The sequence below is a fragment of the Pristiophorus japonicus genome, chromosome 19 (genome assembly GCF_044704955.1).
Source record: "Pristiophorus japonicus isolate sPriJap1 chromosome 19, sPriJap1.hap1, whole genome shotgun sequence".
Lineage (NCBI taxonomy): Eukaryota > Metazoa > Chordata > Chondrichthyes > Pristiophoridae > Pristiophorus > Pristiophorus japonicus.
Window position 1 is genome coordinate 8,393,543 of NC_091995.1, and position 23,440 is coordinate 8,416,982.

General features: G+C 50.4%; 1 protein-coding gene across 1 annotated transcript in view; it reads left to right on the plus strand.

Annotated features, from left to right (window-relative positions):
* The window catches only part of LOC139229694 (butyrophilin subfamily 1 member A1-like), a 138,895-nt gene extending 115,933 nt beyond the window's left edge, over positions 1-22,962 (plus strand). Inside the window, exon 7 of the mRNA XM_070861222.1 lies at positions 20,629-22,962. Coding sequence (XP_070717323.1) covers positions 20,629-21,161 — 533 coding nt within the window. The 3' untranslated portion in view covers positions 21,162-22,962. The remainder of the gene's footprint in view (positions 1-20,628) is intronic.
* The last annotated feature ends 478 nt before the right edge of the window (positions 22,963-23,440 follow it).

Genomic DNA, 23,440 nt, shown 5'->3' on the forward strand with positions numbered 1-23,440 from the left:
CCGACATCTCGCAATAACATTTTGTTCACAATCTTAGTCGGTTCGTTACATTGATTGCCATGCATACAATGTCTCTAAGTTCAAGTCTCTAAGTTGGTTGCAAGTCTCCTTCAAGAGAACCCTGCTGGCTTTACCCCAATCAAATCCTTCATTAGACACCACGTGTTGGTCCCTCAGTGTTGCACCTCGTGATATGGCCGCGTCCATCTTTTTTTTCAGCCGCGCTGCACCTCGCTGCAGCAGGGATGCCATCTTGCCTCTGGCCTCGAGGTCGACTGCTTTGATCCTTCTCTCCCGTGATTCTGCCACAAAGGCTGGAAGAGTGCCTGTGAATTCGATCTTCCTCCCCAGGAGTCCTGCCACTGGAGCCTGGAAGGTACTTTTAGGTCGTTCCGGTTGGATCATTGTCACGCAGTCATGATGGATGCTCTGTGCCTCAGGTGCTGCGCTGGTCAGTTCTCTGGTGCCTGGCCCAAGTGAAGATGAGGTTTTGCTTTGCCTCTGAGCACGGGGAACATCGATTGCTGGCCTGAAGAGGTCTTCCAATTTCCAATGGATCTGCCCCATCCACCTTCTTCCGAGCAACGTTGGACCATCACCTGCAACAATCCTCAGAGGTAACTTGTGCACCACATCATTATGGATTACACTTACATCCACATTAACAAGGACTGGGATCAGCTGCTTGGTGTAGATGCGCAACTTTTCCTGTACTGGAACCAGCTCGAGTCGTTTTTCATTCCATAGCCTCTCAAAGGCATCCTGGCTCATCACTGACTGGCTCGCTCCCATGTCCACTTCCATGAAGACTGGAACGCTGTTTATCTCAACTTCCTTCTTCATTGGAGGACAATTGGTGCTGCAGGTATACACTCCATACACTTTTTCTTGGGGCTGAGCTGCCTCTCTGGCCAAATCATCATACTCCCCACTGGATTCAAAGTCGTCTACCGACTCCTCTGCTAGGCGGTGAGTCGTATTTCTTTTACACATACGCTGGAGGTGGCCCTTCATGTTACAGGCTTTGCATACGTACTCAGCAAACCGACACTGGTGAGCCCTATGGTTTCCTCCACAACACCAGCGTGGTGCTACTCGATTAGCACCCCTCGGCGGACTCTGAGTTCTGGAACCCTGAGGTCTGTGCTCTCTGCCCTGGGCAGAGCCACGTTCTACATTCTTGCCTGTGAAAGGCACCATTCTGTGTACAGTACTTGCCGGGTTTTGAGTCCACAGGATGAATAATTTGCTTGGTGCTGCGGGTCAAGGTCATGAACGCCTGACTGATGCTGATGGCCTTCTGCAGGTTGACTGTGGTGTCGGCAGATAATAGCTTGTGAAGTAGGCCCTCGTGGCCAATTCCCACAAGGATGCTCTGTTTTGGTTTTAGTTGGTTGTAAATTAGTTCAGTCAGGTCATTGTATGTCTTATCCTTGGCCTTCGTGGGTGCCAGCAATTTCCTGACGAGGTGGTAGACCTCGGGCCCACAACTGGTCAGCAGTATAGCCTTGCGCTTCTCCGCCAATGTGTCATATAAATATAGCAACATAGAAAATAAGTGCAGGATTAGGTCATTCGGCCCTTCGAGCCTGCTCTACCATTAAATACATTTTTGCAAATTTAGTACCCCATTCCTGCTTTCTCTCCATACCCCTTGATCCCTTTAGCCGTAAGGGCCACATCTAATTCCCTTTTGAATATATTTAACGAACTGGCCTCAACAACTTTCTGTGGTAGAGAATTCCAAAGGTTAATAATTCTCTGAGTGAAGAAGTTTCTCCTCATCTCGGTCCTAATTGGCTTACCCCTTACCATTAGACTGTGACCCCTGGTTCTGGAGTTCCCCAACATTGGGAACATTCTTCCTGCATCTAACCTGTCCAATCCCATCAGAATTTTATATGTTTCTATGAGATCCCCTCTCATCCTTCTAAACTCCAGTGTATAAAGGCCCAGTCGTTCCAGTCTTTCTTCATTTGTCAGTCCCGCCATCCCGGGAATCAGTCTGGTGAACCTTTGCTGCACTCCCTCAATAGCAAGAATGTCCTTCCTCAGATTAGGAGACCAAAACTTACACAATATTCAAGGTGTGGCCTCACCAAGGCCCTGTACAACTGCAGTAACACCTCCCTGCCCCTGTACTCAAATCTTCTCGCTATGAAGGCCAACATACAATTTGCCTTCTTCACCACCTGCTGTACCTGCATGCCAACCTTCAATGACTGATGTACCATGACACCCAGGTCTCGTTGCACCTTCCCTTTTACTAATCTGTCACCATTCAGGTAATATTCTGCCTTCCTGTTTTTGTCACCAAGGTGGATAACCTCACATTTATCTACATTATACTGCATCTGCCATGCATTTGCCGACTCACCTAACATGTCCAAGTCACACTGCAACGTCTTAGTGTCCTCCTCACAGCTCACACCATCACCCAGCTTCGTGTCATCTGCAAACTTGGAGATATTACATTCCATTCCTTCATCTAAATCATGATGTATTTTGTAAATAGCTGGGGTTCCAGCTCTGAACCTTGCGGTACCCCACTAGTCACTGCCTGCCATTCTGAAAAGGACCCGTTTGTTCCTACTCTCTGCTTCCTGTCTGTCAACCAGTTCTCTATCCACGTCAGTACATTATCCCCAATACCATGTGCTTTAATTTTGCACACTAATCTCTTGTGTGGGACCTTGCCAAAAGCCTTTTGAAAGTCCAAATACACCGCATCCACTGGTTCTCCCTTGTCCACTCTACTAGTTACATCCATCAAAAAATTCTAGAAGATTTGTCAAGCATGATTTCCCTTTCATAAATCCATGCTGACTTGGACCGATCCTGTCACTGCTTTCCAAATGCACTGCTATTACATCTTTAATAATTGATTCCAACATTTTCCCCACTACCGATGTCAGGCTAATCGGTCAATAATTCCCTGTTTTCTCTCTCCCTCCTTTTTTAAAAAGTGGGGTTACATTAGCTACCCTCCAATCCATAGGAACTGATTCAGAGTCGATAGAATGTTGGAAAATGACCACCAATGCGTCCACTATTTCTAGGGCCACTTCCTTAAGTACTCTGGGATGCAGACTATCAGGCTCTGGGGATTTATCAGCCTTCAGTCCCATCAATTTCCCTCACACAATTTCCTGACTAATAAGGATTTCCTTCAGTTCCTCCTTTTCTCGGTCCCCTAGTATTTCCGGAAGGTTATTTGTGTCTTTCTTAGTGAAGACAGAACCAAAGCATTTGTTCAATTGGTCTGCCATTTCTTTGTTCCTCATTATAAATTCACCTGAATCTGACTGTAAGGGACCTATGTTTGTCTTCACTAATCTTTTTCTCTTCACTTATCTATCGTAGCTTTTGCAGTCAGTTTTTATGTTCCCGGCAAGCTTCCTCTCATACTCTATTGCCCCCCCTCTTAATTAAACCCTTTGTCCTCCTCTGCTGAATTCTCAATTTCTCCAAGTCCTCAGGTTTGCTGCTTTTTCTGGTCAATTTATATGCCTCTTCCTTGAATTTAACACTATCCCTAATTTCCCTTGTTAGCCATGGTTGAGCCACCTTCCCCGTTTTATTTTTTTACGCCAGACAGGGATGTACATTGTTGAAGTTCATCCATGTGATCTTTAAATGTCTGCCATTGCCTATCCACCGTCAGCCCTTTAAGTATCGTTCGCCAGTCTATCCTAGCCAATTCACGTCTCATACCATCGAAGTTACCTTTCTTTAATTCAGGAGTCTAGTCTCTGAATTAACTGTCCGTCTCCCCTGCCAGGTCGTTTGCCATGAAATATTGCTCGAGCCTTGCCGTGAAGGCATCCCAATCATCACCCTCTGCAAAGTCTTTTAGTGTGCCAAAGGTAGCCATAATCGCTTGAAAGTCCGTATTCTCGTCGCCAGTTGTTATGTCTGTAATGTGTAATGCACTTATGAATGACTCCACGAGGTAATGTGTTGTACTCAAACTGTAGTGACCTTGGTCCTTTAGTCGTAACTCCAGAGTGAGGCACAAGCATGGTGGGCAGCCTTTTATACTGGGCCCTGCACACCTATGCAGGTGACCATCAGGTCTCCCAACGCAGTGCACTCTGGTGGACAGCCTCTACCACAGGGGCAGGAAACCCTGATCTCCACCAGTTGCACCCTCTAGTGGTGCCAGCATAGTATATACACAGTGTAAACCTTATTGAAGTACATCAGGTAACAAGTATCCATCTTATGCAACTATACAATGAGTACACAGAGAATATATCTATAGTCTGCATATATAACAGTTACCTGCTTAAAAAATTCAATCAGGTTTGTCAGACACGATCTTCCCTTAATAAATCTGTACTGACTGTCCCAAATTAATCCTTGCCTTTCCAAATGCAGATTTATCCTGTCTTTCAGGATTTTTTCCAATAGATTTCCCACCATTGAGGTTTGGCTGACAGACCTTTCATTACTCGGCCTATCCCTTTCTCCCTTTTTAAACAAGGGTACCACATTAGCAGTCTTCCAGTCCTCCGGCACCATGCCCAAATCCAAAGAGGACTAGAAGAGGCGTAGTGCTCTGACTTGCACATGCGTAGCACCCCAGAGCCGCCCCCGAGAGTAAGTGGAGAACCTGACATTGTGCTCCATTTCCTCTCAGGGATGGTAACCCCAACTTAGGTCATGGGGCGGGACTTCTGGGCAGGGCACGGGATGGCCCTCCTCGAGAAGGTTACCGCCCCTAAATAGGGCGATACGCAATTTCCCCCCTAGATGTTCTTCTATTTTCTCCGTTAGTATGGATTCCCTAATTTTTCCTACTACTGATGTTAAGTTGACTGGTCAATGATTCGCTGGACATGTTCTATCCCTCTTCTTAAATATAGGTATTATGTTAGCTATCCACCAGTCCTCTGGCACCTTTTCTAACAAATTATTAAATATATTTAGTAATGCCTCTGCTATTTCTTCCCTATCTTCTTTTAAAATACTTGGATGCAATTCATCCAGACCAGAGGTTCTATCCTCTTTGAGTTTGATTAGTTTATTTAATATATCCCCTCTTTTTATTTTAAATGCACTTACCTCATTACTAATCTCATCATCCAATGTCATGTTCTATCTCCCTGGTAAATGTGTACAGGACTCCTTTCGAACCCAATCTGTAAGACGCCCAACAAGGGAGGATTCGCTGTTGGATCTAGTAATGGGGAATGAACCAGAGCAGATAAAAGAAGTAAAAGTAAGGGAACATCTAGGCAATAGTGACCATCATATAATACGCTTTAAGATAATAATTGAGAAAGACAGAAGTATGATGAAGGCCAGGGTAATAGATTGGAGAAAAGACAATTTTGTGGGGCTGAGAATAGAACTTGGGAAAATAAAATGGGCAACAATATTGGCAAACACTGGTGTAGAACAGCAGTGGAAAATATTTAAAACGGTGTTCAACAGAGTCCGGGAAAAATATATTCCACTAAAACAAGAACAAGCTAAACACTAATGAGACATCATGGATGAATAAAGACATGAGTGAAAAGTTGAGGGTAAGGAAAGAGACATACACCAAGTACATGGACAGCAGGGGAGTGCATGATGAGAGAATCCAAAGAGATCAAGAGAAGTCAAAAATAATTAGAAAGGCAAAATTAAATTATCAAGCAAGATAAAACATAATAGTAAAATATTTTACAGACACATAAATAAAAGAAGGAAAGTCAGAATGGGAATAGGGCCAGGATAATATAGGCAGTGATGGAGATGGCAGACATATTAAATAACTACCTTGCTTCAGTGTTTTCCAGGGAGACAGAACAGGTGGACCTGACATCGGATGATGATGTTAGAGATGAAATAACTATTTAAAATAAAGAGGAGAAATATTAAATAAACGAATCAAACTCAAAGAGGATAAAACCTCTGGTCCGGACAGATTACATTTATGCATTTTAAAAGAATCAAGGGTAGAGTTAGCAGAGGCATTACCGCATTTATTTAATAATTCGTTAGAACAAGGTGTAGTGCCAGAGGACTGATGGATAGCTAATGTAATACCTATGTTTAAGAAGGTAGATGGAACCAGTCAGCTTAACATCCGTGGTAGGAAAAATAATGGAATCTAAAGAAGAAAATAGAAGAACATCTGTAAACGAAAAATATAACAGCATGGATTTCAGAAGGGAAAGTCTTGCTTGACCAAACGCACTGAATTTCTTTGAAGAGGTGGCAGAGAGAGTTGACAAGGTTAATGCAGTAGATGTGATTTACAGATTTTCAAAAGGCCTTCGATAAGGTACCACATAATATACTAATGAATAAGGTCAGAGCATGCTGAGTCAGGGGAAAAGTAGCAGAATGGATAACTTGTTGGCTTGAAGACAGAAATCAGAGAGTAGGGGCAAATTCAGTGGCAGAAGGTGGGTAGTGGTGTTCCACAAGGATCAGTGCTGGGACCACTGTTGTTCACAATTTATATTAGCGATTTAGACTTTGGAATCTGTTGTGTATGTGTTGTGTATGCAATAACGCAATAGACTGAATACTGTAAGCCCCAAACAGGTACAAACCTGGCTGTACTTTATTAGGGCCCAAAGTGAATACATTACAAGATGGCTGGCCTTTTATACCTGGGCCGCATGCACGTGCGCACAGCCCAATGTCCTCCGACAGTGGCGCCACCTGGTGGCTAGTAAATCCAAGCATACATACATGATAATATCCCCCTTTAAGATATTAGTAACAGTCCTTTCACAAATTGAGACGGTCCAGAGCTTTCTGCTCCCGAGTTGAACATCTCAGTTCAACTCCAGCCTTGGGTGAGCGTTCTGAGTCTGTTATGACTGGGGGCTGGGTAGCCGATCTGATGGGAGTGGCAATGACCACGTCAGGGATTGAAAATCCAGATTCATTGACCATGTCAGTGATTGAAAGTCCAGATTCATTGATGACAGTGGAGTCCTCTGATGACTGAGGGTAGGTTGGTCACTGATTGTGTCTTCCTCAGACTGTTCCGGTTCATCCGTGTGCCGCAGCTTTATCTAATCGACATGTTCCCTGTATGTCTGCCCATTCTTGAGCTTAACGATAAACACTCTGTTACCCTCTTGGCCGTAACAGTACCAGTGATCCATTTGGGACCTTGACCATAATCCAGTACATACACAGGATCATTGAAAGAAATGTCGCGTGACACAGCAGCGCGATCATGATACCGTTGATGACTTTGACATCTGTATTCAACACGATTATTCAAGTCAAAGTGGACTAGAGAGCCTGGTCTTGAGACTACTATTCATCAATAGTTCAGCAAGGGAGACCCCGGTAAGCGTATGGGGTCTTGTCCTGTAATTAAGCAATATGCGTGACAAGCAAGTTTGCAGTGAACCTTGAGTTACACGATTGATGCTCTGCTTGATGGTTTGGTCCGCACGCTCTGTTTGTCCATTAGATGCGGGTTTGAATGATGCTGACCTCACATGGTTGATACCATTGAGTTTCATGAACTCTTGAAACTCCAGACTAGTGAAGCAAGATCCGTTGTCGCTTACAACAATGTCGGGCAGACCATGAGTGGCAAACATGACACGAAGGCTCTCGTGGATATGGATGTACTGGATGACATGATTATACACTCTATCCACTTGGAATATGCATCCACCATAACTAAAAACATCTTTCCCAGGAAGGGACCTGCAAAGTTGATGTGGATCCTGGACCATGGTTTAGATGGCCATGACCACAGACTCAGCTGCGATTCCGCTGGTACTTTACTTAGCTGCATGCAAGTGTTGCACTGGTGCACACGTGATTCCAGATCAGAGTCAATTCCAGGCCACCATACATGAGACCTGGAAATTGCTTTCATCATGACAATACCGAGATGAGTGCTATGTAGATCATGTACAAATTTCTCTCTCCCTTTCTTTGGTGTAACAACACAATTACCCCACAGTAAACAATCTGACTGAATGGATGGATTGTCTTTGCGATGGTTGTAAGGTTTGGTCTCATCACCCATTTGCTTGGGTATGGCAGACCAATCACCACTCAGGACACAACGTTTCACAATATCGGGTCCTGGCTGGTCCAGGTCTTAACTTGTTGAGCCGTGACAGGGGTTCCTTTACTTTCAAAAGCAATTATAACAAACAATAGGTGTGCAGATTGTGGCATCTCCACCTCCGGTGTGGGCAATGACTGACGGCTCAGTGCATCAGCACCATTCTCGGTGCCAGGTCTATGGCGAATGACATCATCGTAGGCAGATAATGTGAGCGCCCACCTCTGGATGCGGGATGATGTATTGGTATTGATACCTTTGTTTTCCGAAAACAATGAAATGAGTAGCTTGTGATCTGTTTCCGAAGACTAAACAGGTCAAACCGAAGACTAAACAGGTACTGATGCATCTTTTTAACCCCATACACACAGGCTATTGCTTCTTTTTCTACCATGCTTTAGGCTTTTTCCGCCTTTGACAAACTTTTAGAAGCATACGCAACAGGTTATAGTTTACCTGACTCATTAGTTTGTTGGAGCACGCAACCAACTCCATATGATGAAGCATTACAGGCCAATACTAGACACTTACACGGATCATAATGTACCAGCAGCTTGTTAGAGCAAAGCAGATTGGTAGCTTTCTCAAAAGCTCTATCTTGAGATGCATCCCAAACCCAGTTGTCGCCTTTTCTTAGCAGCATGTGCAGTTGCTCTAATGAAGTGCTCAATCGAGGTAGGAAATTACCGAAGTAGTTGAGTAGACCAAGGAATGAACACAGCTCCGTCACATTCTGAGGCTTGGGTACATTTTTGATGGCCTTGGTTTTCAAGTCTGTAAGCCTGATGCCGTCAGCAGCAATTTTCCTCCCCAGGAATTCGACTTCCGGTGCCATGAAGATGCACTTCGAACATTTCAGTCTGAGTCCCACTTTGTCCAGATGATGTAGAACCTCTTCCAAGTTGTTCAGATGTTCGGCGGTGTCACGACCTGTGATCAGGAGGTCATCTTGGAACACGACGGTTCTCGTAGACTCTCCATGCTCCTCTGAAATATGGCTGCAGCCGAGCGAATTCCGAAAGGACACCTGTTGTAGATAAACAGTCCTTTATGAGTGTTGATGCAAGTAAGTTTCTTCGACGTCTCGACCAGCTCCTGTGTCATGTAGGCCGACATCAGATCCAGTTTAGTGAATGACTAGCATTGCAAACAGGTCATCAGCCTTTGGTAATGGGTATTGATCCTGTTTCGAAACTCGGTTGATCGTAACCTTATAGTCTCCACAAATCCTGACAGTGCCATCACTTTTCAACACAGGAACAATGGGGCTGGCCCATTCGTTAAATTCGACCGGTGATATGACCCCTTCACACTGGAATCTGTCCAGTTCGATTTCGACCTTCTCCCTCATCATGTACGGAACTGCCCGAGCTTTATGATGGACGGGTCTTGCATTCAAGTCCACGTGGATCTGCACCTTGGCTCCCGTGAAATTGCCAATGCCTGATTCAAACAGCAAGGGGAACTTGCTCAGCACTTGAGCACATGGAGTATCATCCTCCGATGACAACGCTTTGATAGCGTTCCAATTCCATTTGATTTTTTCTAGCCAATTCCTACCGAACAGTGTTGGACCATTGCCTGGAACAATCCATAACGGTAAATCATGAACCGCACCATCATACGACACCTTGACTACTGCACTGCCAATCACCGTTATGAGTTCTTTAGTGTACGCACGCAACTTGACATTGACTGGACTCAGCTTAGGCCTCACAGCCTTAGTATCCCACAGCTTGTCGAATTATTGATTGACTCGCACCCATGTCCATTCCATCGGTACCGGCGCACCATTAAGTTTCCCATTGATCATTATTGGTTGGCTCTTTGTTAGGAATGAATACAGTCCATACACTTCCTCCTCTGGTATCTTGGATTGCATATCCAGATCCGCGCTATACTGGTCATCATCCTCCACATGGTGCATCGCAGCACGATTGCTCAGTTGCGGACACATGTGCTGGAGATGCCCCGTCTCGAAAATGTACTGCTTAAACCGACACTGACGAGGCCGATGATTGCCCCCACAACGTCAACATGGTGAAATCGGATTAATTCCCGTTGGCGGACTTTGAGCAGCCACAGGTTTCGCATACACAATCAAGTAGGCCCTGCCATATGCAGCTCTGCCAAATGATGATACAATCTTGTTTACAGTACTTGCTGAGTTCCAATTGTTCAATGATATCTGCTTTAAGTTTTTGTCCGTTGTCATGCATGCTTGGACAATCGTGATGGCCTTGCTCAAATCCAGCGTCTCCGCCGCCAGTTGCTTACGCAGGATCACCTTGTGGTTGATGCCGATTATAAGGAAGTCCCGCAGCATGTCTCCCAACACGTTTTCAAACTTACACAGTCCAGCTAGCCGTCTTAGATTAGCAACGAATTCCGACACATCCTGGCCCTCAGAACGAACGTGCGTGTAGAATCGATATCGTGAGATGATGATGCCTTCTTCTGGTTTGAGATGGTCATGTACCAGAGCACACAATTCTTCATATTGTCCGTTGGATTTGCAGGCAAGAAAAGATTCTTTGAGTCCATAGATTTTCAGACCGCAAACCGTGAGGAAGTACGCCCTGCGCCTAACTGCGTCAGTGGGTTCCTCCATTTTGTTGGCCACGAAGTACTGGTCCAGGCGAGCTACAAAATCTGCCCAGTCCGCTCCCTCCACAAATCTCTCCAGAATTCCAATTGTGCTCATTTGTGCACGCGAAGGTTCTTAAGTTACCTCGTCGCCAAATGTTATGTATGTAATAACTCGATAGACTGAATACTGTAAACTAACACAAGTACAAACCTGGCTCTGCTTTATTAGGGTCCAAAGTGATCACATTACATGATGGCTTGCCTTTTATATCTGGGCCGCACACACGTACGTACAGCCCAATGACCTCCGACAGTGGCGCCATCTGGTGGCTAGTAACCCCAAACATACATACATGACAGAATCAAAAACACAGTTTCTAAATTTGCAGATGACACCAAATTGGGGAGATAGTCAATACTGAGGAGGACTGCAACAAATTACAGGAGGACATTAATAAACTTGCAGAATGGGCATATATTTGGCAAATGAAATTCAACACAGTGTGCCGTATTACATTTTGATAAGAAAAATATGGAGGTTACATATTACTTTGAAAATACAAATCTAAGTGAGTTAGAAGAGTAAAGGGATCTCAGAGTACAAATGCATAAATCACTGAACGTAGTGACACAGGTCAACAAGACCATAAAAAAACAAACCAAGCACTTAGGTTTATTTCTAAAGGGATTGAATTGAACAGTAGAGAAGTTATTCTAAACTTGTATCAAACTTTGATGAGACCACACTTGTATTAATGCATACGGTTGCCATATTATAAAAAGGATATACAGGCACTGGAGAGGGTGCAAACTAGATTCACAAGGATACCAGAAACACAATGGTATACTTATCAAGAAAGGAAGAACTGGCTGGGTCTCTTTTCTTGAAAAGGGAAAGCTGAGGGGTGACCTAACAAAGGTCTTTAAAAATATGAACGGTTTTGATAGAGCAGGCAGAGAGAGAATGTTTCCACTTGTGGGGAAGAGCATAACTCGAGACCATCAATATTAGATGGTGAGCAAGAAAGCCAATCGGGAATTCAGAAGGAACTTCTTTACCCAGAGAGTGGTGAGAATGTGGAACTTGCCACCACCGGGAGTGGTTGAAGCGAATAGTAACAATGCAGTTAAGGGGAGGCTAGATAAGCCTATGAAAGAGAAGGGAATAGTGGGTTATGCTGATAGAGTTAGATGAGGAAAGACAGGAGGAGGCTCGAGTGGAACATAAACACTGGTATAGACTGGTTGGGCCTATTTGTGTGCCGTATATCCGACGTAATTCCATGTAAGGTGCAAATCTACCAAAGCTCGTCATCTTGTCACTAAACTCTCTCTGGGGCTGAAATTCAGGATCTCAGAGAGACCCGTTACTGTCTGTTTGCGGCAGCCATGCAGAGGAATCCCGTGGCCACCACTTTGGCGTCAAATGGCCGCCCCAACCCAAATTCAGGTCGGGGATCTTTCAGCCTGGTCCCAATTCCACCCGATCGTAATGACCATCACAAGCGCGCCGTCAGGATGCGCACCATCGCTCTCCCTCACCTGAAATAAGATCCGCCCGAAATTCACCTAAATCCAACGACCTTCCCACCGCGCGGTGCCCCCGACAGCTTTCTGTGTCGATACACCTTATCCGCACTGAGTGCAGCCCGGCAGAGCGGCGGCCCTTCAAGGGGAGGGCCCACTGCCGCGGCTGCCATCTATTTATTTTTGGTGGCCAACTTCCCAATCGGCCAGCAAGATTGTGTCTCCGGGTTCGGCCAATGGCACCCTCTGGCCGAAACCATCCCTGGTGGCCCAGTGGCCGTAGATTTAAGATGACTGGTGCTATCCCCTTTAGCGGAGGGAGAGAGTGCGTGGTGACGCACTCACGCTGTGATGTCATCACTACTCCACCGCTGATTGACAGCGACGGAGTCCCGGTCCCGACCTAAATTCAATCCCTTTCTGTCTATCTCCTGGCCCCACTATGACCGACTTCCGGTGGGACGTAAAAAACATTTCAAACACCCAAATATCGATCCTCCGGTATCACGGATCCCAGCGGTTAAAAACAGAAAAAAAATCATATGTGCGCCACTGAATTTCAGCCCCACTATCTTCTATCTGATGTTACTGAGACAAAAATGGTCGAGTTTTTCCGTCTCCTTTTTCTCGGGTAGTTGTTACTCGTTTACTATCAGGTGTGCACTGACCATGCTCGACCGGCTCCATTAGGCATGCCCGACACGAGACTCCCGAAGCAAGTGCTCTACTCGGATCCCCGACACGACAAACAAGCCCCAGGTGGGCAGAGGAAACGTTTCAAGAACACCCACAAAGCCTCCTTAATAATGTACAACATCCCCACTGACACCTAGGAGTCCCTGGCCCAAGACCACCCAAAGGAGGAAGAGGGCGCTGAGCACCTTGAGTCTCGTCGCCGAGAGCATGCAGAAACCAAGCGCACACAGCGGAAGGAACGTGCTGCAAACCAGTGCCACCCATCCTTTCCTTCAACCACTGTCTGTCCCACCTGTTACAGAGACTGGAATTCCCGTTGGATTGTACAGCTACCTGAGAACTCACTTTTAGAGTGGAAGTTAGTCTTCCTCAATTTCTTCTGGAATCTTATGGAATTTTTTGAGGATGTAACTAGCAGAGTGGACAAGGGAGAACCAGTGGATGTGGTGTATCTGGACTTTCAGAAGGCTTTTGACAAGGTCCCGCACAAGAGATTGGTGTGCAAAATCAAAGCATATGGTATTGGGGGTAATGTACTGACATGGACAGAGAACTGGTTGGCAGACAGGAAGCAGAGAGTCAGGATAAACAGGTCCTTTTCAGAATGGTAGGCAGTGACTAGTGGAGTGCCGCAGGGCTCAGTGCTGGGACCCCAGCTCTTTACAATATACATTAACGATTTGGATGAAGGAATAGAGTGTAATATCTCCAAGTTTGCAGATGACACTAAACTGGGTGGCGGTGTGAGCTGTGAGGGGGACGCTAAGAGGCTGCAGGGTGACTTGGACAGGTTAGGTGAGTGGGCAAATGCATGGTAGATGCAGTATAATGTGGATAAATCTGAGGTTATCCATTTTGGGGGCAAAAACACGAAGGCAGAATATTATCTGAATGGCGCAGACTAGGAAAAAGGGAAGTGCAATGAGACCTGGGTGTCATGGTTCATCAGTCACTGAAAGTGAGCACGCAGGTACAGCGGTAAAGAAGGCAAATGGTATGTTGGCCTTCATAGCTAGGGGATTTGAATATAGAAGTAGGGAGGTCTTACTGCAATTGTACAGGGCCTTAGTGAGGCCTCACCTGGAATATTGTGTTCAGTTTTGGTCTCCTAGTCTGAGGAAGGACATTCTTGCTATTGAGGGAGTGCAGCGAAGGTTCACCAGACTGATTCCAGGGATGGTTGGGCTGTCATATGAGGAGAGACTGGATTAACTGAGCCTATATTCACTGGAGTTTAGAAGGATGAGAGGGGATCTCATAGAAACATATAAGATTCTGACGGGACTGGACAGGTTAGATGCGGAAAGAATGTTCCCGATGTTGGAGAAGTCCAGAACCAGGAGACAGTCTTAGGATAAGGGGTAGTCCATTTAGAACTGAGATGAGGAGAAACTTCTTCATTCATAGAGTGGAATTCCCTGCCGCAGAGTTGTTGATGCCAGTTCATTGGATATATTCAAGAGGGAGTCAGATCTTATGGTTAAGGGGATCAAGGGGTATGGAGAGAAAGCAGGAAAGGGGTACTGAGGTGACCTATTTTCTATTCGATGTTTCTAAAAGCACCAGGCACAGCATTTGTTCATTTTCTTATTGCTCTCCAGAAAATGCCCCATTGGTGGGTGGGCAGGGGCTTAATGTTTGATATTTCAGCGGCTGTGGCTTTGTTTCCGTGTGACCGCCTCCCTGGGATAGGCGGCATTTCCAGGGTGTTCAGATTCTCTCTCCCCCCGACCCCGAGTGACTCTCTCCCCCCGACCCCGAGTGACTCTCTCCCCCCGACCCCGAGTGACTCTCTCCCCCCGACCCCGAGTGACTCTCTCCCCCGGACCCCGAGTGACTCTCTCCCCCTGACCCCGAGTGACTCTCTCCCCCCGACCCCGAGTGACTCTCTCCCCCCGACCCCGAGTGACTCTCTCCCACCAACTCCGAGTGACTCCCTCCCTGAATCTAAGTGGCTCTCTGCTCCCGACCCCGAGTGACTCTCTCCTCCTGACCCCGAGTCACTCCCTCCCCGAACCCGAGTGACTCTCTCCCCCGGACCCCGAGTGACTCTCTCCCCCTGACCCCGAGCGACACTCTCCCCGCCAACCCCGAGTGATTCTCTGCCCATGACCCCGTGACTCTCTCCCCCCGACCATGAGTAACTCTCTCCCCCAGATCTCGAGTGACCCTCTCGTCCTGACCCAAAGTGTCTTTCTCTCCTTGACGCCGAGTGACTATCCCTCCGATCCCGAGTGATTCTCTCCCCACGATGCCGAGTGACTCCCTCCCCCTCCCCCGAGTGACTCCTTACCCCTCCCCCGAGTGACTCCCTCCCCCTCAATCCCGAGTGACTCTCTCCCCCCGATCCCAAGTGACTCCCTCCCCCTCCCCCGAGTGACTCTCTCCCCCCGACCCCGAGTGATTCTCTCCCCCCTGACCCCGAGTGACTCTCTCCCCCCGATCCTAAGTGACTCCCTCCCCCGACCCCGAGTGACTCTCTCCCCCCGACCCGGAGTGACTCTCTCCCCCCGACTCCGAGTGACTTCCTCCCTGAATCCAAGTGGCTCTCTCCCCGCATCTGAGTGATACCCTCCTCCTGACCTGGAGTGACTCTCTAACCCCGACCCCGAGTGACTCTCTCCCCCCGATCCCAAGTGATTCCCTCCCCCGACCCCGAGTGACTCTCTCCCCCCGACCCGGAGTGACTCTCTCCCCCCGACTCCAAGTGACTCCCTCCCTGAATCCAAGTGGCTCTCTGCTCCCGACCCCGAGTGACTCTCTCCTCCTGACCCCGAGTCACTCCCTCCCCGAGCCCGAGTGACTCTCTCCCCCGGACCCCGAGTGACTCTCTTCCCCTGACCCCGAGCGACACTCTCCCCGCCAACCCCGAGTGATTCTCTGCCCATGACCCCGTGACTCTCTCCCCCCGACCATGAGTAACTCTCTCCCCCAGATCTCGAGTGACCCTCTCGTCCTGACCCAAAGTGTCTTTCTCCCCTTGACGCCGAGTGACTATCCCTCCGATCCTGAGTGATTCTCTCCCCACGATGCCGAGTGACTCCCTACCCCTCCCCCGAGTGACTCCCTCCCCCTCAATCCCGAGTGACTCCCTCCCCCTCAATCCCGAGTGACTCTCTCCCCCCGATCCAAAGTGCCTCCCTCCCCCTCCACCGAGTGACTCTCTCCCCCCGACCCCGAGTGATTCTCTCCCCCCTGACCCCGAGTGACTCTCTCCCCCCGATCCCAAGTGACTCCCTCCCCCGACCCCGAGTGACTCTCTCCCCCCGATCCCAAGTGATTGCCTACCCCGACCCCGAGTGACTCTCTCCCCCCGACCCGGAGTGACTCTCTCCCCCCGACCCGGACTGACTCTCTCCCCCCGACTCCAAGTGACTCCCTCCCTGAATCCAAGTGGCTCTCTGCTCCCGACCCCGAGTGACTCTCTCCTCCTGACCCCGATTCACTCCCTCCCCGAGCCCGAGTGACTCCCTCCCCCGGACCCCGAGTGACTCTCTTACCCTGACCCCGAGCGACACTCTCCCCGCCAACCCCGAGTGATTCTCTTCCCATGACCCCGTGACTCTCTCCCCCCGACCATGAGTAACTCTCTCCCCCCGACCCCGAGTGATTCGCTCCCCCCAAACCCGAGTGATTCTCTCCCACCAAACCCGAGTGACTCACTCCCACCAAACCCGAGTGACTCTCTCCCGACCCCGAGAGACTCTCTCGACTCGACCCCGAGTGACTGTCTCCCCCCGACCCCGAGTGACTGTCTCCTCCCGACTCCGAGTGATTATCTCACCCGACCCCGAGTGACTCTCTCCCCTCGACCCCGAGTGACACTCTCCCCCCGACCCCGAGTGACTGCCTCCCCCCAACCCCGAGTGACACTCTCTCCCCCACCCCGAATGACACCCTCCCCCTGATCCCAAGTGACTCCCTCCCCCTCCCCCGAGTGACTCTCTCCCCCCGACCCCGAGTGATTCTCTCCCCCCTGAGCCCGTGTGACTCTCTCCCCCCGACCCCGAGTGATTCTCTCCCCCCTGAGCCCGAATGACTCTCTCCCCCCGACCCCGAGTGACACTCTCCCCCGACCCCGAGTGACTCTCTCCCCCGAACCCGAGTGACTCTACATCCTCGAACCCCTGTGTCTCACTTCCCCCGACCGAGTGACTCTCTTCCCCCGACCCCAATTGACTCTCGTCCCCCGACCCCAAGTGACTCTCTCCCCACGACCCCGAGTGACTCTCTCCCCCGACCCCGAATGACTCTCTCCTCCCGACCCCGAGTGACTCTCTCCTCCCGACCCCGAGTGACTCTCCTCCCCCCGACCCCGAGTGACTCTCTGCCCCTGACCCCGAGTGACTCTCTCCTCCCGACCCCGAGTGACTCTACCCCCGACCCCGAGTGACTCTCCCCCCGACCCCTTGTGACTCTCTCCCGCTGACCCCGAGTGATTCTCTCCCCCTGATGCCGAGTGACTCCTTCCCCCGACCCCGAGTGATTCTCTTCCCCCGACCAGGAGTGACTCTCTCCTCCCGAACCCGAGTGACTCCCTCACCCGAGCCCGAGTGACTCCCTCCCCCTCGACCCTGAGTGACTGTCTCCCCTTGACCCCGAGTGACTCTCTCCCCTCGACCCTAAGTGATTCTCTCCCCTCGACCCTGAGTGACTGTCTCCCCTCGACCCCGAGTGACTCTCTCCCCCGGAACCCGAGTGACTCTCTCCCCCGGAACCCGAGTGACTCTCTCGCCCCCGACCCCGAGTGACTTTCTTCCCTCGAACCCGAGTGACTTTCTCTACCCCGTTCCAGAGTGTCTCTCTTCCCCCGACCCTGAATGACCCTCTCCCCACGACCCAAAGTGACCCTCTCCCCCCGACCCCGAGTGACACTCTCCCCTCAACCCCGAGTGACTCTCTCCCCCGGAACCCGAGTGACTCTCTCCTCCCGACCCCGAGTGACTCTCTCCCTCCGACCCCGAGTGACTCTCTCGCCTCCGACCCCGAGTGATTCTCTACCCCCGAGCCCAAGTGACCCTCTTCCCCGACCCCGAGTGACTCTCTGCCCCCGATCCCGAGTGAGACTTTGCCCTCCGACCCCGTGTGACTCTCTCCCCCAAACCCCCATGTGACTCTCTCCCCCCCGACCCCAAGTGACTTTCTCCCCCTGACCCCGAGTGACTCTCCCCCAATCCCGAGTGACGCCCTCCCCCGATCCCGAGTGACTCTCTCCCCCGATCCCGAGTGACTCTCTCCCCCGACCCCGAGTGAGTCTCTCTCCCGTCCCCGAGTGAGCCTTTGCCCTCCGACCCCTTGTGACTCTCTCCCGCTGACCCCGAATGATTCTCTCCCCCCGATGCCGAGTGACTCCCTCCCCGACCCCGAGTGATTCTCTCCCCCCGACCCCGAGTGACTCTCTCCCCCGATCCCGAGTGACTCTCTCCCCCGACCCCGAGTGAGTCTCTCTCCCGTCCCCGAGTGAGCCTTTGCCCTCCGACCCCTTGTGACTCTCTCCCGCTGACCCCGAATGATTCTCTCCCCCCGACCCCGAGTGACTCTCCCCCCCCCGACCCCGAGTGATTCTCTCCCCCCGACCCCGAGTGACTCTCTCCTCCCGACTCCGAGTGACTCCCTGCCCCTCGATCCCGAGTGACTCTTTCCCCCCGACCAGGAGTGACTCTCTCCTCCCGAACCCGAGTGACTCTCTCCCCCCCCGACCCCGGGTGATTCTCTCCCCTCGACCCTGAGTGACGCTCTCCTCCGGATCCCTAGTGACTCTCGCCCCACGACCCCAAGTAACTCTCTCCCCCGGAACCTGTGTGACTCTCTCCCTCCGAACCCGAGTGACTGTCTCCTCCCGATCACGAGTGACTCTCTCCCCACGACCCCAAGTAACTCTCTCCCCCCGATCCCGAGTGACTCTCTCCCCCCGATTCCGAGTGACTCTCTCCCCACGACCCCAAGTAACTCTCTCCCCCGGAACCTGTGTGACTCTCTCCCTCCGAACCCGAGTGACTGTCTCCTCCCGATCACGAGTGACTCTCTCCCCACGACCCCAAGTAACTCTCTCCCCACGATCCCGAGTGACTCTCTCCCCACGATCCCGAGTGACTGTCTCCTCCCGATCACGAGTGACTCTCTCCCCACGACCCCAAGTAACTCTCTCCCCCTGATCCCGAGTGACTCTCTCTCCACGATCACGAGTGACTCTCTCCCCCCGATTCCGAGTGACTCTCTCCCCCTGAACCTGAGTGACTGTCTCCTCCCGATCCCGAGTGACTCTCACCCCCTGACCCCAAGTAACTCTCTGCCCCCGACCCCGAGTGACACTCTCCCCCGACAACGAATGAGCCTTTGCCCTCCGGCACCATGTGACTCTCTCCCCCAGACCCCCGTGTGACTCTCCCCCCAATCGCAAGTGACTTTCTCCCCCTGACCCCGAGTGATTCTCTCCCCTCGACCCTGAGTGACTCCCTCCCCCGACCGATCCTCTATCCTGACCCCGAGTGACTCTCTCCCCCCCGACCCCGAGTGACTCTCCCCCCCGACCCTGAGTGGCGCTCTCCCCCCGACCCCGAGTGACTCTCCCCCCCCCGACCCCGAGTGGTTCTCTCCCCCCGACCCCGAGTGACTCTCTCCTCCCGACTCCGAGTGACTCCCTGCCCCTCGATCCCGAGTGACTCTTTCCCCCCGACCAGGAGTGACTCTCTCCTCCCGAACCCGAGTGACTCTCTCCCCCCCCCGACCCCGAGTGATTCTCTCCCCTCGACCCTGAGTGACGCTCTCCTCCGGATCCCTAGTGACTCTCGCCCCACGACCCCAAGTAACTCTCTCCCCCGGAACCTGTGTGACTCTCTCCCTCCGAACCCGAGTGACTGTCTCCTCCCGATCCCGAGTGACTCTCTCCCCACGACCCCAAGTAACTCTCTCCCCCCGATTCCGAGTGACTCTCTCCCCCCGATTCCGAGTGACTCTCTCCCCACGACCCCAAGTAACTCTCTCCCCCCGATTCCGAGTGACTCTCTCCCCCTGAACCTGAGTGACTCTCTCCCCCCGATCCCGAGTGACTCTCTCCCCCCGATTCCGAGTGACTCTCTCCCCCTGAACCTGAGTGACTGTCTCCTCCCGATCCCGAGTGACTCTCACCCCCTGACCCCAAGTAACTCTCTGCCCCCGACCCCGAGTGACACTCTCCCCCGACAACGAATGAGCCTTTGCCCTCCGGCACCATGTGACTCTCTCCCCCAGACCCCCGTGTGACTCTCCCCCCAATCGCAAGTGACTTTCTCCCCCTGACCCCGAGTGATTCTCTCCCCTCGACCCTGAGTGACTCCCTCCCCCGACCGATCCTCTATCCTGACCCCGAGTGACTCTCTCCCCCCCGACCCCGAGTGACTCTCCCCCCCGACCCCGAGTGACTCTCTCCCCCCCGACCCCGAGTGACTCTCCCCCCCGACCCCGAGTGACTCTCTCCCCCCCGACCCCGAGTGACTCTCCCCCCCGACCCCGAGTGGCGCTCTCCCCCCGACCCCGAGTGACGCTCTCCCTCTGACCCCGAGTGACTCTCCCCCCCCGACCCCGAGTGGCGCACTCCCCCTGACCCCGAGTGACTCTCTCCCGCCCGACCCCGATTGACGCTCTCCGCCCCCCCCCGACCCCAAATGTATCTCTCCCCGGACCACGAGTGACTCCTCTTCCGACCCCGAGTGACCTCCCGCCGACCCCGAGTGACTCCCCTCCCCCCCCCCGATTCCCAGTGACTCTCTCTAACTCTCTGCTTTTTCTCCCAGTCTCTGTGACCCTGGATGTGGAAACAGCGAATCCAGAGCTCGAGGTGTCTGAGGATCTGAAGAGTGTGCGATGGACCTGGACCCGGAGGAATCTCCCTGACACCGAGAAGAGGTTTACAGCCCGGCGCTGTGTGCTGGGATCGGAGGGATTCACATCGGGGAGACATTACTGGGAGGTGGAGGTGGAGGGGAATGAGGACTGGAGTCTGGGAGTAGCCGCAGAGTCTGTGGGGAGGAAGCGAGGGGTCACACTGAGCCCGGAGAATGGATTGTGGACCATCGAGCGGTACAATGATCAGTTTAATGTAAACTCCTCCCCTCCATCCCCTCTCCCTGCCGGTCAGATCCCCGGGAAGGTGGGAGTTTATCTCAGTTACGAGTCCGGGACAGTTACATTTTACAGCGCGGACACCAAGTCCCATCTCCACACCTTCACTGGGAATAAATTCACGGAGAAACTGTATCCTTTCTTCTGGACTTGGGATGTGAACAAGTGGCTGAGAATCTGCTCCGGTTCCGATCTGGTTCTGTAAAAGGGGCGGGCCCTCAGACCGGCACACGTCATCCATGACCTCACAATGACTTGACCCCACGCGGATAGGGTCAGGAGCAGAGGTCAGGGGTCGGGAGTTAGAAAATGTAATTTCCAAATGATGCATTGTAAGATCCCAATGAGACTGTAAATACAACCCATACAAATATAAAATGTGAGGAGACTAAAATAAAAAGTAAAAGCCGACAGCAAGTCCATCCCAGCCCTTTCTCATCACTGCCCCGCTCCTTTGTATTAAAAACCAGGTCTAAGTTGTGCTCTGACAATGAGCACATTCCTCAGGTATTCAGCACCGCGCACCATTGGTGATGGGAAATACACAAACTATCTCTCCTCAAAAACACCGGGAGTTTGGTAATCTTCGGTTTAAAGGGCTGAATGTTCCCTTTTACTGCCGTGCGGGGTGTAAAACTGGCGGCCGATCCGCTAACACCTGAGTTGTTCCCGGTGGTAAAAGTGAAAATTCACCCCAGAGTGTTTCACGTTCCCTTGCAGGTCATGTAATGCCGCTTTCAGCCGGGAGATGGTGATGGCGAGCTGTACAGAGAGCTGTAAAGTTTTATGGTGCAATATCACCACCTGCTGGTGGAAACCGGTACTGCGGGAATACCCAAAAACAGAAAATGCTGAAACACTCGGCTCATCTGATTATTCAGGCAAGACATTCAGAACATGAGTCCATGATCAGATCAGCCATGATCTTATTAAATGGTGGAGCAGGCTCGAGGGGCCAAATGGCCTACTCCTGCTCCTATTTTTTATGTTCTTAACTGAAAGATAATTGGATTAGGAAAAATAAACACTTCCCACTTCTGTGCTCCTGGGAAATTTCGCACCCCGATGTTCAATGTTCAAAAGGCAAAGGTTGGGAGTGTGGAATTTCACAATATCGGCTCCTGGTGTGTCAGGAGAGCTGAATTCAAATATCTTGGCCTGTATTCCGAGTACAGAGAGGAGATTAAATGAGTTTAAAAATCACTGAAGTGGGTGCTGAAGATGTGACATTTATTTCCCGGGGGTGTCTGGGACATACTTTGCAGTGTGGCCCACTCCATTTTATGTTGTTTTGAGCCTGCGGTAATTCTGCCTTTCAAACCAAAAATAATTTTTCCTCGAAGGGTTACAGATATCTTAAATATTAAAATAAAAGTGTGTATTTTTTCATCTCATTTTTATGCTATTAACTATACTTGCAAACTGCTCCAAGATGGTTGAACACATGATGACCATTTCTTTTAATGCTCAGCAAAAGTCAAGTGACCTTTATTTCAATGAACTTTTGCGAGATCTCACAGCCTGAGAAGAGACATTTTTCACAGGCCCTAAGAGACGTCCTTCAATTGTCTCTGAACTGTGAAGAAAGCTGCAACTATGGTGATAAAGAAATGAGAAGATCTGTTCATGGGAAGGATTTGTTTAAGAATATTCCTTTGTTTTAAACTCAGCAATTAGTTGCACGGTGGTCAAACGTCCCAGAAAAGGATATAAAATGGGTGTAACACGGGAGATAGGAGGAACTGCGGCAGGCAACAGAACTGGCACCTGGTTAGTGCCAAGAGAATGAGGGAGTTCATTTCCAATCGCTGACCACGGTCTGGTGTGAGGGTCTTTGTTTTCTATTAATCACTTGGGGGATGGGCAAGTTTAACCCTTATCAGGGATTTAACGGGATAGGTTGGTGCGAGCTAATAATTAAGAAATTGTTGTACATTTAATGCACAAGTAAATTGCTTGTATTTCTTTTGATTATTCTAAGTAAAGATAACCTCTGGATTGGGGTGGTGAAGGAACATCTGTGTCTGCATTGTTTTGTCTCACAAGTTCGAACTCTGAAAGTGTCGAGTCAAGTCGTAAATAAGTCTTGACTGTTTAGTGAAGTGAACAAGACAAAATTTTACAGGATAAAAACTTGTTCTTATACAAGATAAGTCTTACAAGCGGTGTAGGGCTTCAATATGACATCAATACTTGGAGAGACTGGTGAAGCTTGTATTGTTAACTAGTTTATAAACCACTAGTTTGATCCCAGCTGGAGTATTGTGTCCAATTCTGGGCACCACAATTTAAGAAGGATGTGAAGGCCTTGGATAGACTGGAAAAGCTGGGGTTGTTCTGCTTAGAGCAGAGAAGTTTGGGAGGAAATGTGATAGAGGTGTTCAAAATCATGGGGTGTCTGGACAGAGTAGATGGAGAGAAACTGTTCCCATTGGCAGAAGGGTCAAGAACCAGAGGCGACATGAGGAAAAACTTTAAGAAACG